Source organism: Emys orbicularis (assembly GCF_028017835.1).
Source record: "Emys orbicularis isolate rEmyOrb1 chromosome 21 unlocalized genomic scaffold, rEmyOrb1.hap1 SUPER_21_unloc_9, whole genome shotgun sequence".
In the NCBI taxonomy this organism is placed as follows: domain Eukaryota; kingdom Metazoa; phylum Chordata; order Testudines; family Emydidae; genus Emys; species Emys orbicularis.
In genome coordinates, this window is record NW_027045163.1 from 17,056 (window position 1) to 34,595 (window position 17,540).

Consider the following 17,540-nt stretch of genomic DNA (forward strand, 5'->3'; position numbering starts at 1 on the left):
TATATTATATCATCATTTAGAATTAAATATAAAAGCCAGAGGAAAAAATTGGAAATAGGAAATTTTTGGTTCTACCAACCTTTTATTTCCCCCCCTCACGCCAATTTTGCTGCTGAAAAAAGGAATAGAGAAATGGGTCAGAAATAGGTGGATGGGAGGGAATGTTCACCCACAGACAATTTTTTTGTTTAGAAAACATTCCATTTCAAAGGTTTTCTGAACCAAAAACTTTCATTCCCCCCCCAAATACACATATACACACCTGTACTCCCTAATTTTCTCTGTCAATGTCAATGGGACAACTCATGGTAGCAAAATTAAGCACATCAGTGAAATATGTGCAGGATTAGGGTCATGATTAAGGCTATCAGTCACGGAATCCATGACTTCCAACAACCTCCGTGACTTCAGCCTGTGGTGGTTGGGAGCTGCAGGGTCCCCCACCGCCCATTGGGGCAAGGAGCTGAGAGGTACCTCCGCCGCATCTGGTGGCCCCCAGAGCTCCCAGCCTCTGGAGGAACCCCCCGAGCTCTCCCGGACACCAGGGGAAACCCCACAGCTCCCAGCCACTGGGGGCGGTGGCAGCAGAACCCCCGAGCTCCTGGCTGCCGGGAGTGGCGGTGGCGGAACCCCTAAGCTCCTGGCCCCCAGAGCTGCGGGTGGCAGAGGTACCTGTAACAGGGTGCTGGCTAGGAGAAACAAGCCAGGCCCCTGTTAGCCCTGTTCCAGAGGAAGAAGGGTATTATTTGGGCTGGCTGAGGGGCCATGCCCTAATTACCAGAGTGGATCCACCTGCAGGTGTGGGTAGCCAGCCTGCCCTATAAAGCTGGCTAAGAAACAGGAAGGAGACAGGAAAGGGAGGAGTGTGGGCTCTAGATCCCTGTTGGCTGGGAAGTTCGTAGTCTCCCAGAGTGTTGGTCTCTGTAAATAATAGGTGGTGGGAATGGACACAAACAATAGGACACGGGTGCTGCACTTCAGTTGGTCTCTGATGGCGTTTGTGGAGGGGCTGAGAGCGGGCACTGCTACATGACCCCACAGCTCCAGCTGCCGAGGGGGGTGGGGGAATCCTTGAGCTCCCAGCTGCCACGGCCCCTGGAGCTGCGGGCAGCGGAGGTACCCCACAGCCCCCAGCTGCTGCAGGTAGCTCTTAGCCCCTGCACAGCTGCTCCGCCTCAGGCGGTGTGGGGACCTGCAGATCCCCATTTTGTCATGGATATTTTTAGTAAAAGTCATGGACAGGTCATGGCTTCCATGAATTTTTCTTTTTTGCCCGTGACTTTTACTAAAAATATTCATTACAAAATCATAGCTTAGTCATGATCTCCAGAGCTGGTTGAAAAACAGAATAGTTTTGGGGGAACATTTTCAAAATAATTTTTAAAAGGGAGATTTTGTTTGTTTCTTTGGGGGTTTTTTTTTGTTTGTTTTTTTTTGGTAGAAAATTTTAATCAGAGCTTTTCTGCTTTCAAAAAAATGTTCAAAATGGACATGTTTTGGTGTTCTCCTCCCACGCTTCCCTTTTTCCATTTTGCTTCTAGAAAAGAGGAAACACCCCCTGGAATTTGGGGGCTTCATCCCCAAAACATGGAAAGTTTAAAAAAACCACAACATTTTCAATTTTTTAAAAAAAGGCCAACTTTCAACATAAAAAGTGTCGAAAAAAATTCAACCAGCGCTAATCATGGTGTTTGTTACACAGGAGCTGATTGTTCCTGGCATACGCACTGCTGTTTATTTTTCCCGGGGGGAAGGTGCTCCGCCCCTGCTCCGCACCAAGGCCCCATCACCACTCCGCCCCTTCCCCTGAAGCCCTACCCTCGGTCCACCTCTTCACGCCCCGCTCCGCCTCCTTCCCCAAGGCACCCGCCTGCCACCGCTCTCCGTCTCCTCCCCTGAGGTCCCTGCCCGCCCGCCTCTCTCCATCCTCCCCCAAGCACCTCCCTCAGCCACCAAACTGCTGATCGGCAGCAGCACGGAACAGTTGTACTGGTGGGAGCTGAGCACCCACTTTTTTTTCCCTGTGGCTGCTTAAGGCCCGGAGCACTCACGGAGTTGGCGCCTATGGTTCCTGGCATGGGAACATTTCCCAGGGCAGAAATCCTCCTTCCCCCTTATTCTATTTGCTTTCCCTCCTTGTCTGTCTAATTATGTGCCCTCCCACCTGCTTCTGTTGCTTAGAGAGGACTAAGTGGGAAAATCAAGGGCTTTTTCTTACCACAGAGAAAAGCTCCATGTGCCCAACACATGAGCTAATAGACTGCCACCTTAGGTCCCCCTTCAGGAAGCTATTTTAAGTGTGATGCCTAAGTATAAATATGAGTAACTGCAATGCAAGTGCTAGGGTGGGGCCTGGGAGGCCAGGGTTTTGTTCCCAGCTCTGCCACAAAAATTCTTTTCCGGATTTTGAACAATAATTTCCAAATTAGACTGTAAATTTACAGCTACCTACTGTAGGGTGCACCAGCAGTAGAAGTGGCAGGACTTGGCTTTGATGAATAGAGGATCTTTCATTAAGGCTGCTGGACACAGGCACTCCCTGAGTGTGCTGTCTAATTTCATCACTAGGGGTCTCCATAAATCTAATCAGCTTTTTGACAAATTTTTCGTGTCAAAATAATTCATCCAGTTCCAGAGTTTTCTGATCTCCAGTTTGTTTTATTCAGTGCAACAAAGTAAAGGGGAAACAAATCTGTCCAGAAAGGGAGAGCCTCTGGAATGGAAAGGCAGCAGCTGAGAAGGGCAAATGCAAGCTGAATAGGTGTTATTCAGTGCAGTGTCGCCGGTGCATAGTGTGGGGATCAGGAGAGGAGCTTCACCAGGAATAACCCTGTGAGGACTGGGAGGAGGAGAAGCCCAGATGGTCCTGGAGTTGTGCCAGCCGCAAAAGGGGCTGGTCCCTTAGCTGTGCCACTTGCACTGGGGGCTGGTCCCTTAATCGGACTGGTTACACTAGGGGCTGGCTGCTTAGCTGTGCCACTTGCACCCGGGGCTGGTCCCTTAGTCGGTTCAGACTTGCCAGGGGCTGGGCTGCATGTGGCTGTGGTTATCTTCATGTTGTCTCCGAAGGGCCCTGAATCTCCTTTTAAAAGGTTGCAGGTGGATTCAGTGGCGCAACCCTTCATGGTGGTCTGTATAGGATATGAACCTGCCCCTGGAAAAAGAAGCAGCTGGTCAGTGTCAAGGGACTTTTGTCTCCTTCTGTCGCCATTACCCATAAATCCACACCTCCTGCCCATCTTAAACACTACAGCCTCAGCTTCCTCCTCTGCTCTGTTCCCTGCACTTCCATCTAGGCCTCCCCTTTGCTCCATTCCCCAGAGCTGCATGTAAGCCCTCCATGGCCTTCACTTCTTCGTCTGCTCTGCTTCCCCCTTCTCATCTAGGCCCCAACAACCTCCCCCTCCACGGCTCTGATGCAGGCTCACTGTGTGTCCTTGGACAAATCACTGGGACTCCAGATCTAAAACCCACTGATGACACCCATTCACCTCAGTGGGCTTTATATTAGTCCCACTCTTCATTGAGCAACGAAACAATTGATGGTTGGTGGCAGGGAGTGGGATCTCTAAGAAAAGAGGCCTTGTGTTAATGAAGGGACCAGGCTGGGACTCATAATATCTGGATTCAATTCTTTGCTCTGCCACAGACTCCCAGGTTGGCCTTGGGCACATCACTTAGGTGCAGATTTTTCAAAGGAGTGAAACATAGGCGGCGGTTGAATTTTAATGGGATCTGGGTCCCTTACTCCCCAAACTCCTTTGACGATCCCAGCCTTAATCTCTCCGGGCCTCAGTTTCCTCATCCATACAATGGAGATAATAATCGTTCCTTTGACTATTTAGATGGTAAAAGCTGTGGAATGGTGAATGGCTGTGTCTGTGCAGTACCTGGCACAACGGGGGACCCTCCCAATCTCAGTCAGGGTCTGTGCAGCACCTAGCATAACAGGGCCCCCAATAGAAGAGATCTAGTACAAGGGGAAACAGACACAGAGGCTAGCCTGAGGTCACACAATAGGCCAGTTGCTGTCCGGCATTAGAACCCAGGTGTCTGGAGTCCAAGCCCAATCCCTTAGCTACCAGACCAGAGGTGTCGTCTGAGCGGAAATAATAAGAAAGCAAATAACATACCAGAATAAATAAATTCAAGTTACCCATTGTTATGCTTCCAGTCACTGCGATGCAATGGGTCTCAGATCCAGTGCAATCTAAGGTCGCTTCGCTGCATGGCAAGTTAAACACAGAAGAGCAGGCAGGGCAATGCCGACCATTTGGGATTGTGTTTGCTGGGGGCACTGTGAAGAAGCAGAGCAAATGCAGTCAACTTGGGGGATATTCCAGAATAGGCTTCAGGACAGAGAGAGCAGGTTAGGGTTGAACAGCTCAGCCCTACATCCCCCATACAGGAGCTCAGGAGACACTGGACGTAGCAAGGTTAGTGGCATGAGTTTGCAGCACAGACCAATTGAACCATGCCCCATGTGGAATCAGCTGCAGTTTGTGGCAGTCTAGAGCCACATTCACTTAATTCCACCTCTTCCCCCAGGGACCCAGTGCTATTCAATGGAGCACCCCCTGCATTCTCAGGGCTCAGTATAACTCACTGCAGCACCCCCTGTGGGGCAGGAGACTGTTCTCAGGGGCTCATTCCAGAAAAGAGGGGTGAAGATGGGCAGAGGGGGAGGAGGGGGAATGAAGAGGAAGAATTGGTGTGGGAGTGTTAGCAGGGTGGGGAGATAGCGAGAGGGATACGTACTTGTAACGGAGGCTGTACTGCAGGCATCCCCCACACAACAGGTGGTGCTCTTCCTTATTGCCATTCCCTCCCCAAACCTCGTAACAACAGGGCTGGCTCTGCACTCACTGGACGCCATGCAGGACTTGGTTACCTTCTGTATATCAAATCCCACTGTACAGAAGGAGAAGACCGATGTTTACTCATCAGCTCTGCCACCCTATCCCCATGCTCCTCAAAAAGACGGCTGTTTCATAGATTCATAGATTCTAGGACTGGAAGGGACCTCGAGAGGTCATCGAGTCCAGTCCCCTGCCCACATGGCAGGACCAAATACTGTCTAGACCATCCCTGATAGACATTTATCTAACCTACTCTTAAATATCTCCAGAGATGGAGATTCCACAATGTGTCTTTATCTTTAGTCTACCCAGGCAGAAACTGAAGCATGGAGACTTGCCTGAGGTCACAGAGTCAGTAATAGAACCCTGGAGGCCTGAGTCCTAGTCCACACCCTGCTCCAGCTCACTTGGCCTTTGGGGAAAATGGCGCCCTGGGCGAACTTGTATTTTGGCACCTCTGGCCCCCGTGGGCACAGTGTCTCCCCATTGCCCCTAGCCACCATGGGCTCCCCATCCCCCATCACCTCTGGTCCCAAGGCTTCCCACTCCACCAGGGCCCTGCTGCCTTTCCCTCTCCCCTCCCCTCCCCCCAGTGCTTAATTTATATTGAAAGAGGAGCACAGCCCCAGCAAACCTCGGCACAAATTAAGAACTGTCTGGAGAGTGGCGGCTGCTAGCTGGGTGCCTAGCTCTGAAGGCAGTGCCGCCACCAGCAGCAGCGAAGTAAGGGTGCCATTGTATATGGTGTCTTGCCACCCTTACTTTTTGCTGCACTATACCCCCTTCACCCCACCCCCTGCATCCCCCTCCTGTGCCCCTAAACCCTGCACTGTGCTCCCTTTGCCCCGAACCCATGCACCCCCTTCCTGCGCGCCTAGCCCTTGCACTCTCCTCCTGTGCTCACATGTGGAAACTGACCTGGATGCAGGGAGCAGCTGACACTGCTTGCTCGCTCCCCCCCTCCAACGCTGCTCCTCCATGCACCCCTAGTGAGTCATGGGGGGAAGCGACGAGCAATGTCAGGGCTCCCTGCTCCCTGGTCACTTCCTCCCCCTCACCTGCATAAGGGGAGGGCAGGAGAGCTGCAGCTCCTGACGCTTGCCTCACAGCACAGCCCAGGTGGGGAAAGTGACCTGGATGCACGGAGCGCCTAGCGTTGTTCCATGCTCCCCCCATAGGCACCGACTCTGTGGGTGTTCCGGTTCTGGAGCACCCATGGGGAAAAAATGGTGGGTACTGAACACCCACCAGCAGCCCCCCTATCAGCTCCCCCCTCCTCCCCAGAGCCTCCCACCCATCGGCTACCCTGTGGATCAGTGTCTCCCTCTCCTTCCCTGTGCCTCCTTCCCGCCGTGACCAGCTGTTTTGCGGCATGCAGGAGGCTGGGAGGGAGGGGGAGGAGTGAGGACACGGCGCTCGGGGTAGGGCGGAACTGAGTGGGAAGAGGCGGAGTGGGGTTGGGAAGAGGTGGGGCAGGGGTGGGGACTTGGGGGAAGGGATGGAGTGGGGGCAGGACCTGGGGGAGAGCTGGCGGTCGAGCACCCCCCCACACTTTGGAAAGTTGGCACCTAGGTTCCCCTCTTCACAGCCTCCTAGGGGGGTACAGAGGAATATTGGGGCAGAGGGCGAGCAGTATATGTGCGTCACTCCTTGCACCCCCACTCCTCTGCTGGGAGAAAGCAGGGAGAAATCTGGGCACTTCCCTCCACATGTCATAAGAACAGCCGTACTGAGTCAGACCAAAGGTCCATCTAGCCCAGTATCCTAACTTCCGACAGTGGCCAATACCAGGTGCCCCAGAAGGAATGAACAGAACAGGTAATCATCAAGTGATCCATCCCATTGCCCATTCCCAGCTTCTGGCAAACAGAGGCTAGGGACACCAGGGCCTGATGGAATGCATCCTAGAATACTCAAGGAGCTAATAGAGGAGGTATCTGAGCCTCTAGCTATTATCTTTGGAAAATCATGGGAGACGGGAGAGATTCCAGAAGACTGGAAAAGGGCAAATATAGTGCCCATCTATAAAAAGGGAAATAAAAACAGCCCAGGAAACTACAGACCAGTTAGTTTAACTTCTGTGCCAGGGAAGATAATGGAGCAAGTAATTAAGGAAATCATCTGCAAACACTTGGAAGGTGGTAAGGTGATAGGGAACAGCCAGCATGGATTTGTAAAGAACAAATCATGTCAAACCAATCTGATAGCTTTCTTCGATAGGATAACGAGTCTTGTGGATAAGGGAGAAGCTGTGGATGTGGTATACCTAGACTTTAGTAAGGCATTTGATACGGTCTCGCATGATATTCTTATCGATAAACTAGGCAAATACAATTTAGATGGGGCTACTATAAGGTGGGTGGATAACTGGCTGGATAACCGTACTCAGAGAGTTGTTATTAATGGTTCCCAATCCTGCTGGAAAGGCATAACGAGTGGGGTTCCGCAGGGGTCTGTTTTGGGACCGGCTCTGTTCAATATCTTCATTAACGACTTAGATATTGGCATAGAAAGTACGCTTATTAAGTTTGCGGATGATACCAAACTGGGAGGGATTGCAACTGCTTTGGAGGACAGGGTCATAATTCAAAATGATCTGGACAAATTGGAGAAATGGTCTGAGTTAAACAGGATGAAGTTTAACAAAGACAAATGCAAAGTGCTCCACTTAGGAAGAAAAAATCAGTTTCACACATACAGAATGGGAAGAGACTGTCTAGGAAGGAGTACGGCAGAAAGGGATCTAGGGGTTACCGTGGACCACAAGCTAAATATGAGTCAACAGTGTGATGCTGTTGCAAAAAAAGCAAACATGATTCTGGGATGTATTAACAGGTGTGTTGTGAGCAAGACACGAGAAGTCATTCTTCCGCTCTACTCTGCTCTGGTTAGGCCTCAGCTGGAGTATTGTGTCCAGTTCTGGGCACCGCATTTCAAGAAAGATGTGGAGAAATTGGAAAGGGTCCAGAGAAGAGCAACAAGAATGATTAAAGGTCTTGAGAACATGACCTATGAAGGAAGACTGAAAGAATTGGGTTTGTTTAGTTTGGAAAAGAGAAGACTGAGAGGGGACATGATAGCAGTTTTCAGGTATCTAAAAGGGTGTCATAAGGAGGAGGGAGAAAACTTGTTCACCTTAGCCTCTAAGGATAGAACAAGAAGCAATGGGCTTAAACTGCAGCAAGGGAGGTGTGGGGTTCCATTCGGAGCGGATAAAACACACGACCAATGTGGAATCATGTGTTTATCACATGTATAGCCCCACACCGATTGGTTCAATTGTTCCTTACATAAGGCCTCATTTTATAACCACCAGGGGGCCTTACATAAGGCCTCATCTTATATAACCACCAGGGGGCCTTACATAAGGCCATGATTTATTGCCAGGCAAGTGTCCCATCGTGACCCTTACCCTCTCATGGAACTTTACATCCCCACACCTCCCCCCTTTTTCTTAAATAAGGAAGTACAGCATTATCAGGTGTCTAGGCTGTGACAAACAATAAGTGCAGGTCCGGTGTCACTACTGGATAAGCCTCGGGCGCAAATTCCCCATCTATATGGGCTTCCCTAATAAGTCCGTGCCAACGCCTTACGGGGTCCGGGGGGCCTGAGCCGCCCGGGATATTGTTCGAAGCATGTCGCAGGGTGGAAACATCGGATGAGACTGTATATGGTCATCTGTTAGCTTCTGGTACTTTACAATGTTATTCAAGTCAGCACCCATTAAATTTGTCACAAGATACACTTCATTAAAATTTTCTATTGAAGTTGCTGGTATAACAAAAACCCCGCGTCTTTGTCCCCATTTCAGCAAACGGGACAATGCGTCAGAGGGAAGCTTCTCTCCCTTTTTTTTTTCAGCGATGCGTAATAAAAAATCATGCACCGTCTCCTCCTCTGCAGACAAAGCAGAGCCCATTTTATGGAATGCAGCCGCTCACCTGTGAGCTCACGAACGCCTCTCTCGGACGACCAGGAGCCGGTATCCTCCGGTACCTTCTGCCGCGGCTGCCATCAAATGCAGCCGCTCACCTGTGAGCTCACGAACGCCTCTCTCGGACGACCAGGAGCCGGTATCCTCCGGTACCTCCTGCCGCGGTTGCCATTGAATGCAGCCGCTCACCTGTGAGCTCACGAACGTCTCTCTCGGACGACCAGGAGCCGGTATCCTCCGGTACCTCCTGCCGCGGCTGCCATCTCCGCCTTTTCTCACCGAACGCTTCAGTCGGCTGTGTTTGCATACGTGATAGGAGAATTTGGACAGTCTTTATTTCCATCCCCAATTTCTTTAGTTTCCATGGCTGCATCCTCACTTTTTTCAGTTTCTGTGGCTGCAGATGTTTTTATATATTTCATTCTTTTTGTTCTGGTGTAAGGTTCTTCTGCATGTTTACGTTTTTGTTTCTTTATATGTGTTTGTTTTTCTTCTTCATTATGATTACCATTTCCATTTATTTCCACCCGAGCTGTATTATTCCTCTTATGCTTTTTCTTCTTCTTTTTCCTCTTTGCATTATTGCTTTTGGAAGTTTCCTCATTTTCATCTTCAGTACCTTCCTTTTCTTTCTTAGGCTTTAATCGGCTGCTTTGATGTCCATGCCGAATCACGTCGGGGTCACCATTTGTAGGGTTCCATTCGGAGTGGATAAAACACACGACCAATGTGGAATCATGTGTTTATCACATGTATAGCCCCACACCGATTGGTTCAATTGTTCCTTACATAAGGCCTCATCTTATAACCACCAGGGGGCCTTACATAAGGCCTCATCTTATATAACCACCAGGGGGCCTTACATAAGGCCTCATCTTATATAACCACCAGGGGGCCTTACATAAGGCCATGATTTATTGCCAGGCAAGTGTCCCATCGTGACCCTTACCCTCTCATGGAACTTTACATCCCCACAGGGAGGTCTAGGTTGGACATTAGGAAAAAGTTCCTAACTGTCAGGGTGGTTAAACACTGGAATAAATTGCCTAGGGAAGCTGTGGAATCTCCATCTCTGGAGATATTTAAGAGTAGGTTAGATAAATGTCTATCAGGGATGGTCTAGACAGTATTTGGTCCTGCCATGCGGGCAGGGGACTGGACTCGATGACCTCTCGAGGTCCCTTCCAGTCCTAGAATCTATGAATCTATTCCCCAACAAATTATGTTCATCTATGTGTCTGACAATTTTGTTCTTTACTATAGTTCCAACCTGTCTGCTCAGTACTGAAGTCAGGTTTACCGGCCTGTAACTGCCGGGGTCTCCTCTGGGGCCCTTTTTAAAAATTGGCGTCACATTAGCTATCCTCCAGGCATTTGGTACAGAAGCTGATTTAAATGACGACAGTTAGTAGTGCTGCAGTTTCACATCTGAGTTCCTTCAGAACTCTTGGGTGAATCCCATCTGGTCCTGGTGACTTATTACTGTTTAGTTTATCAGTTTGTTCCAAAACCACCTCCTTATGACATTTCAATCTGGGACAGTTCCTCCGCTTCGTCACCTAAAAAGAGTGGCTCAGGTTTGAGAATCTCCCTCATCCTTGAGGGTCACCTGTGTGAGTTTGTGGCCCTCCCCTACCAGCCAGCAATGCCCACCTCTCACTGCTGCATAGCACCCTGGGCGGTTGTTCAGGTGGCCCACCCCTAAAACTGTCGCTGCTCCAACCCACTGGCCTTATTCCCCAAGCTGGGAATAGAACCCAGGAAGCCTGATTCCCAGCCTACCTCCTGCTCCAACCCCCTAGACCCCTTTCTTCACCCAGAACTTGGAGTCGAACCCAGTGTGCTCTGGTCCCTGGACCATGGTGGTGTGAGATCTGGCTCATCTACCTATTTGGGTTTCAAGCAGAAGGATGCCACAGGAATCTTCTCCAGAGCTGCAGGTCTTCATGCTGCCCCTGCAATTCCTGCCAAAGTCATTGCAAACCTCACACTGCAGACTGGCACCTAGAAAAGGAGAGAGAAAATTATTCATGTAGATTTGTCCCTTTCTTGCCCCCCCACTGTCCCCTGGGTTCTTAGGGAAAGCATCTGGTGCAACCTGCTTTCCAGTGCTGAGGTTTCTCTATTTCACCACACACACACACACACACACACACACACACACACACACACACACACACACACACACACACACACACACACACACACACACACACACACACTCTCTCTCTCTCTCTCTCGCTTCATATTCCCCCTATTTAAAATTTCCTGCAGGAAAATCAGCATTTCCCAACAGGGGGTTTTAAAAAGTGGATTTTTCCCACAACATTTTTTGTGGGGGATAAAACACCAATTTTCCAGCCATTTCTAAAAAGGAACCAATCAGAACATGTATTTGAGACTAACAAATTTATTAGAGCATAAGCTTTCGTGGGCTACAACCCACTTCTTCGGATGCATATGCATCCGAAGAAGTGGGTTGTAGCCCACGAAAGCTTATGCTCTAATAAATTTGCTAGTCTCTAAGGTGCCACAAGTACTCCTGTTATTTTTGCGGATACAGACTAACACGGCTGCTACTCTGAAACCTGTCAACATGTATTTGAGTTCTTCAAGTATCAATATTTCCACGTGTTGTCATGCCAACTCGCGACTTTACAAGGAATCTGTTATTTTCCCTTTGACATGTCCAGTTGGCCCATTTTTCTGATACTGGCTTTTTGGTAACAGAGTTTTCGTGGGTGAATACGTGTTGCATCTGACGAAGTGGGTATTCACTCACAAAAGCTTATGCTCCAATACATCTGTTAGTCTTAAAGGTGCCACAGGACTCTCTGTTGCTTTTTACAGATACTTGGCTTTTTGGTGACATTTATAAACAAATTTATGTAAAGGACCAAGTTGGACTCTTTGTACAACCTAGACTGCAAGTCCCTGCAGAGAAATAGCCCTGACTCACCCAGACCTAGGAGAGCAAAGAGGATGCAGAGAAAAAGGGGAGTCTTCATTGTGATAGGACGAACGTGAATTAGAGTTGGGGTCTCCAATGCAGCAAATTCTCCGTCCAGGGATTTATGCAAGCAGGGGCTGAAGGGAAGTCAGAAGAGGAATTCCACCTGCAAAATGCAATAAATTGGATGGTGTGATGTAAGTGTCATTAAGGGCCCTATGAAATTCATGGTCCATTTTGGTCAGTTTCACAGTCATAGGATTTTTAAAATGGTAAATGTCATTATTTCATCTATTTAAATCTGAAATTTCATGGTGTTGTAATTGTAGGAATCCTGACCGAAAAAGGAGTTGTGGGGTGGTCAAGGTTTTTGTTTTTTTTGGGGGGGGGGATTGGTACTACTTATTTCTGCACTGCTGCTGGCAGTAGCGCTGTCTTCAGAGCTGGGCAGTTGGAGAGCAGTGGCTGCTGGCTGGGAGCCAAGTTCTGAAGGCAGAGCCATCGCTAGCAGCAGCGCAGAAGTAAGGATAGCATGGTATGGTATTGCCACCCTTACTTCTGCAGTGCTGCTGGTGGGGTGCTGCCTTCAGAACTGGGCAACCCCCCTCCAACTTCCTTCCAGTTCTTGGCATGTGAAGAGGATGGTCGGTGCTGCCCTCTGCTGCCTTCAGAACTGGGCAACCCCCCTCCAACTTCCTTCCAGTTCTTGCCAGCAGAGGGCAGCACCGACCATCCTCTTCACATGCCATTGCTGGACGCAGATGGGACATCCGTATCCAGTCTGAGCATTGGGGGCTGCCCCCCTGGCCTGAGCAGGGGCAGGGTTACAGGGAAGCCCGGCTCAAGCTCTCTGTGTGGGGAGGAAGCAGTGGGGCAAGACAATGGGCAAATTAAGTCGCCTACACGTTAAGCCGATGCAGAGCCCCATACAACCTTCTGTTGTTCTGCAGACCCCCTTTCGACTGGCCCAGTGTAGCTGGGTCACCGCCCATAGACCCAGAACCATACAGGGGAGACCTACCCCTTCTCTCTGGGGGAACTGGTGCTTCTCAGAGCCCCTGCCATGAGGCTTTGGGGGAAAACTGCAGAAAGGAACTAGCTAGAGACTCCAGCCGGGAGCAGCAGGGGACTCTGCAGCCGACTGGACTTTCCTCCCACCCTCTTCCTCTCTGCTCCCCCCTCCCTTCCTAAACCCACCCAAATAAAATCATGGCACGAACCTGCCCTTTGATGCCATCACATTGTTCACGCTCCACCCTTGCCCCAGCCTGGCTCTATCCGGTCTTATTCAATTGTCCACATGGAAGGTCCGACTGCTACCACTTGTACAGCCCCTGGCACAATGCCATCCCCTATAATAAACATGATTAACAACAATAAAGGGAGTATAGATCAATCCTTTAAATTTGGCCCACAGTGGAAGAACAGCTTGGGCTATGTAGGGTAGCTTGGGAGGTTACCAGTAGAAAGTCAGGTCCTGTCTTGGCTACCATAGATGATGCTGTGGACAACTGGAGAACCAGGAGGTGTAAGACAGACACTGGGAAGGGACACCATGTTGGAAAAGGCCTAGTTCACAGCAGTCATCCTAGAGCAGGGGTAGGCAACCTGTGGCACGCAAGCTGATTTTCAGTGGCACTCACACTGCCCGGGTCCTGGCCACCGGTCCGGGGGGCTCTGCATTTTAATTTAATTTTAAATGATGCTTCTTAAACATTTTAAAAACCTTATTTACTTTACATACAATAGTTTAGTTCTGTTATAGACTTCTAGAAAGAGACCTTCTAAAAACATTAAAATGTATTACTGGCACATGAAACGTTAAATTAGAGTGAATAAATGAAGACTCGGCACACCCCTTCTGAAAGATTGCCGACCCCTGGGCTAGAGGCGCTCCTCTTCCAACCCCAACAGAACAAGACTGGATCGGGCCGGTATTTAAAGGACAACAGTCAATTGGAAGCAGTAGTGTGGGGAAAAAAGGAGAAAGAAAACAATCTTTATTCATCTCTAAGCAGTACACAAGGGCAGCGCCGTCCCTCCTGCTGTCACCTGCTCGCCAACTTTCACCTGCAGTCATCCAGTGTGCAGCCAGCAGTTTAATGATTCTCATGCTCTGCTGTGCCAAAGCCCATGCAAGTGAGTGGAGGCAGATTCCAGGGCCCCGGAGGCTGCAAGCCAAGGCGGGTGCCGGCTTTCGGAGACTTGCTCGCACTGGGTGATTGTGCAGCATTGAATTTCCCTAGGATGGGGGGAGAGCGAAGGCTCAGGGGCTGGCTCCAGGGGAGGCAGCCTCGGGCAGGAAAGCAGGCGGGAACCGTATGGCTGGGCCAACCTGACTCACCGCAGATGGGAAGCGAAGCCCAGCCGTGGCACAATCGGCAGCTGGTCCCATATCCAATAGCCCAGGGACTGCATGAACCAGCGTTCCCTGCTTTTTCCGCGTGCTAGGACCTGGTTCTTTACTCTGTCTTTATTGACCTCCCCTCCCCCACATACTGCCTATGATGCCCATCATCTGAGGGTTAGCTCACTGCTCCCCCTCACCTCCGCTGCCAGCCTAAAGTAAGGGGGCCCTGGCACAGGCCCTATTGGGGCTCCGCAGACCAGCCACAGCAGCAGAGCCCGCCTGTTCTGAGGCCACGCTAGGAGGGTCACAGCATACAAAGCACAAACACACCCGTGGACAGTCTCGTTTTATTGTTTACAGTCAAGACTATAGACACATTTTAGAGTTACAGTCATTGCAGCATTGAGGACAGACACTGCCACCACCCACACTGAGCGCCCTTGAGAGCAGCACTGCCCCTGCAGGGCTCCTACCAGCAATTCCTTTGGCATTGTGTACTTTGGACTTGCACCTGCATCCCCGTCCCCATCCGTCTCAGGGACAGTGGGGAAATCTCAGCCCAAAGACCGGTCTAGGGATTTGTTCATGCTTCCAAAAGGCTGAAGCAGATTCAGATAGACCTGTACCCAACCTTCCTGCACCCACAGGCACTGATCTGTGGCCAGTGTAAACCACACTCCGCTGCTCCTACACGCAGGTACCGTCTGGAGATGGAAATTCTTGTCTCCAGGGATAGCTTTCAAGCCCAACAGGTGATGAGACCTGCAGTCCCCCCAGCAGAGTCTGCCTGAGAATCACGGAGCTGCCACTAGTTACTCTTGCTTCAAATTGTGCTTCCATCTCCCCGGGACTGGGATGGCAAAGATCCACTGAAATCCAGGGTCAGTACTGACCGGGGTGGGACCCAAGCCTGAGGAGTGCTATATCATCGTAGCAGCTATGGGGCCTAAGCAAGGCTCAGACCCCAGTGGGGGATGCCCCTCAAATCACCACCCCCAGGATTCAGTTATCCCCCATATTGGGCCTTTTCTCACCCCCTTCTGGAACAAAGGGGCTGGAGTCTCTGCCCAGGTCACGCTGTGAGAGGCAGCTGGCGCAGGCCAGCCCAGGTGGGAGCATGCCCCTGCAAAGCCCTACCTGTGTTACTGCGGGCTGGATCTGACCCTGGATCTGGGGGCATAGCCGCTGGTTCTTGGAGCTGGGATGCCCTAGAATTATTTCCAAGGCAACGGCAGAATGGGTCTATCCTTCGGGGGGGGAATTATGGGCAGGCCTTGGAGGACTAGCAGCAGATACCCCCAGCTGTGCTAGCTGGCCCAACCTTAGAGCAAACTGGGCCAGAGGGTTTTGTAGGTGGCTGGGCTAAAACCCAGGTTATCTGCCTCCCCTGAGGGAAGGAGACTGGCTGAAGGTCACCGTGAAGCTAGGACAGAGGTCAAGAGGCCCATGCTACAGCCCAAAGACAGCCGCGCTACCAGCAGTACAGCTTGTGCCTCTAGAGCCGGCTCACCCGCGGCTCCGGTTTCTTCCCTCACCTGGAGTAATGATCCTGCCTGCCACTGGTTGGTTGCCATGGAGACGGCTGCCAGAGGAACACTAAATGCCCTGAAGCGCATGTTTCGTGCCAATGTCCCCAGCAGCGAGAGCAGCATTAAAAATATCCCCCCCCCCAGCAAAGGGAGTTCACCCGGGGATCAGCCAGGGCTTGTTCTCACCAGCGAGCGGCTCGGTTCTCCCAACACCCCCCACTGAACCCTCAACTCAGCCTGAGTCCTGAGAGGGCAAACGAAGGGCCTCCAAAAGCCCAAGTAAAACCAGCGTTAAAGAGCCAGCTTGAGTAACAGAAACGCTCATCCCCTGGCCTAGGGGGGAATCAGCCAGAGACACTGGGTCAGTAACAGCACATGGAGCCAGCAGAGCGAGCAATCACATCCAAGATCCAGCCAGTATTGCAAACACCCTCCCCTGTCAGATCTACCGAGGGGCCTGGTATCTTCTCCCAGCCTGCCCCCCATCTGTTTAAAACGGGGTCGGACCTTGATGCCAAGAGCAAACCCATCCCCCCCTCGTGATTCCTCACCCCAAAGTCTCTGGGGAAAATACAGCAGAGATTCAAACGGACCAACCCACCGGACTGAGACTGTGGCTGAGGTCAATAGCTTAAGCGCTACCAGGGCCTGACAGCTCCCAGAACGGCTTGCTGGGGAACGGAACAGAACAAGCCATTCGCCCCCAAGAACAGCCCCAGATCAGAGCCCCCCCCGGCTGGTCGTGGCACAGGTTCCAGCTGGCATCGGAACAGCCCTGCAGGATTTGGGTCTACAAGGCTAAGGAGTGAATGAGGCCAGAGGAACCGCAGCCTGTCCGAGGTTATGCTGAAGAGCCAGAGGGTTGACACATCAGCACTGAGCTGTAACCCTTGGCTGGGGTGTCCAGCCCAAGAGGCAGGGCAAGCCAAATAATTAAGGCAATGCCTAGCTGGGGTGTTGACGTACAGGCTTCCCCATCAGTCCAGGATCTGTCCCATCCCCTTTTCATGGTAGATGCCACGTGCAGCCTCCAGTCCATTGGTGCTGTCTAAGGGCTCCCTCCCCTCTTGTCTGGAGAGACCAACTCACTCGTATCGTTTAAATAGCAAAATAAATTACGTCAGCCTGGCTGGAGCAACCAGTTTCTCGGGACACCAAGAGACCGTGGGACACAGACGCATGACTCCACACCAACGTCAGCGCCGGCTCCTCCGGGACCGGCGTGACAGACAGGACTGGACCACAGCCACACAGACAAAGGCACAAGCTGTTTCACAACCGAGTTGTAGCCACATGGAGAGAATGCGGGGGGGTCTCTTCCAGGGACCCCCAGCCGGAGCTCTGGCTGAGCTAGAGTATCAAGTCTTTCAGGCAAGGAGAGGTCAGAGGTCAGGAGGGGCCCGCGAGCCAGCCGGCCTCCACTCGAGCAGCTGAGTGCACAACGGAAAGTGGCGTTACCAGTAGTTCAAGAAACGCCAGATGCTTAAGCACATTTAAAGCGCAAGGAGGTCAGTTCTGGTGCTTGCTTGGTCCAGAAAATTAACAGGAAGAGGGCAGGGGTGGGAGGGCAGACCTCAGAAGGTCAGAGGCAAGGAGTGATTCAAGAGGCCCCTGAGCCAGCACAGGCTGCAGCCAGCGTCAGGAGAATGGGATTGACATAGAAAAGGAATAAGAGGTGGGGCTGGGAGCCCAGCCTAGATTCCAGCTCCCTCAACACGAGTCAGATTGGTGGGTGTCAGGGGGTCACTCTAGAGAGCTGTCAGAATTGTCTCGAGCTAATCAGCCCCCTCACAGAGATTGCCTCGGCCCAGGAGGTTCAAGGTTTAAGAAAACCAGAAGTGGCCGTTTCTGCCCTGATTGACACATCTTTAAAAAGGAACCCTAAAAAAGGAAAAGTCTCCGACCAGGACCACGC

At 51.1% G+C, this 17,540-nt stretch overlaps 1 protein-coding gene across 1 annotated transcript; it reads right to left on the minus strand.

Moving 5' to 3' along the window:
- Positions 1-2,801: 2,801 nt before the first annotated feature.
- Positions 2,802-11,804, minus strand: LOC135895084 (phospholipase A2 inhibitor and Ly6/PLAUR domain-containing protein-like). Its single transcript, XM_065423157.1, has 5 exons — positions 11,756-11,804; positions 10,684-10,800; positions 4,759-4,911; positions 4,157-4,297; positions 2,802-3,154 (listed from the first exon to the last, which is right to left on the minus strand). Exons 1-5 carry the CDS (start codon positions 11,802-11,804, stop codon positions 2,802-2,804), a joined length of 813 nt encoding a protein of 270 aa, XP_065279229.1.
- Between the last annotated feature and the right edge of the window lie 5,736 nt (positions 11,805-17,540).

Coding starts and splice junctions, on each gene's coding strand:
- LOC135895084 (XM_065423157.1), bottom strand. CDS start 11,804: ATGAAGACTCCCCTTTTTCTCTGCATCCTCTTTGCTCTCCTAGGTCTG. Junction 4,912..10,683: donor TCTGCTTGAAACCCAAATAG/GTAGATGAGCCA, acceptor CCTTCTGTACAG/TGGGATTTGATATACAGAAG. Junction 3,155..4,156: donor GACTGGAAGCATAACAATGG/GTAACTTGAATT, acceptor TTCTTTTTCCAG/GGGCAGGTTCATATCCTATA.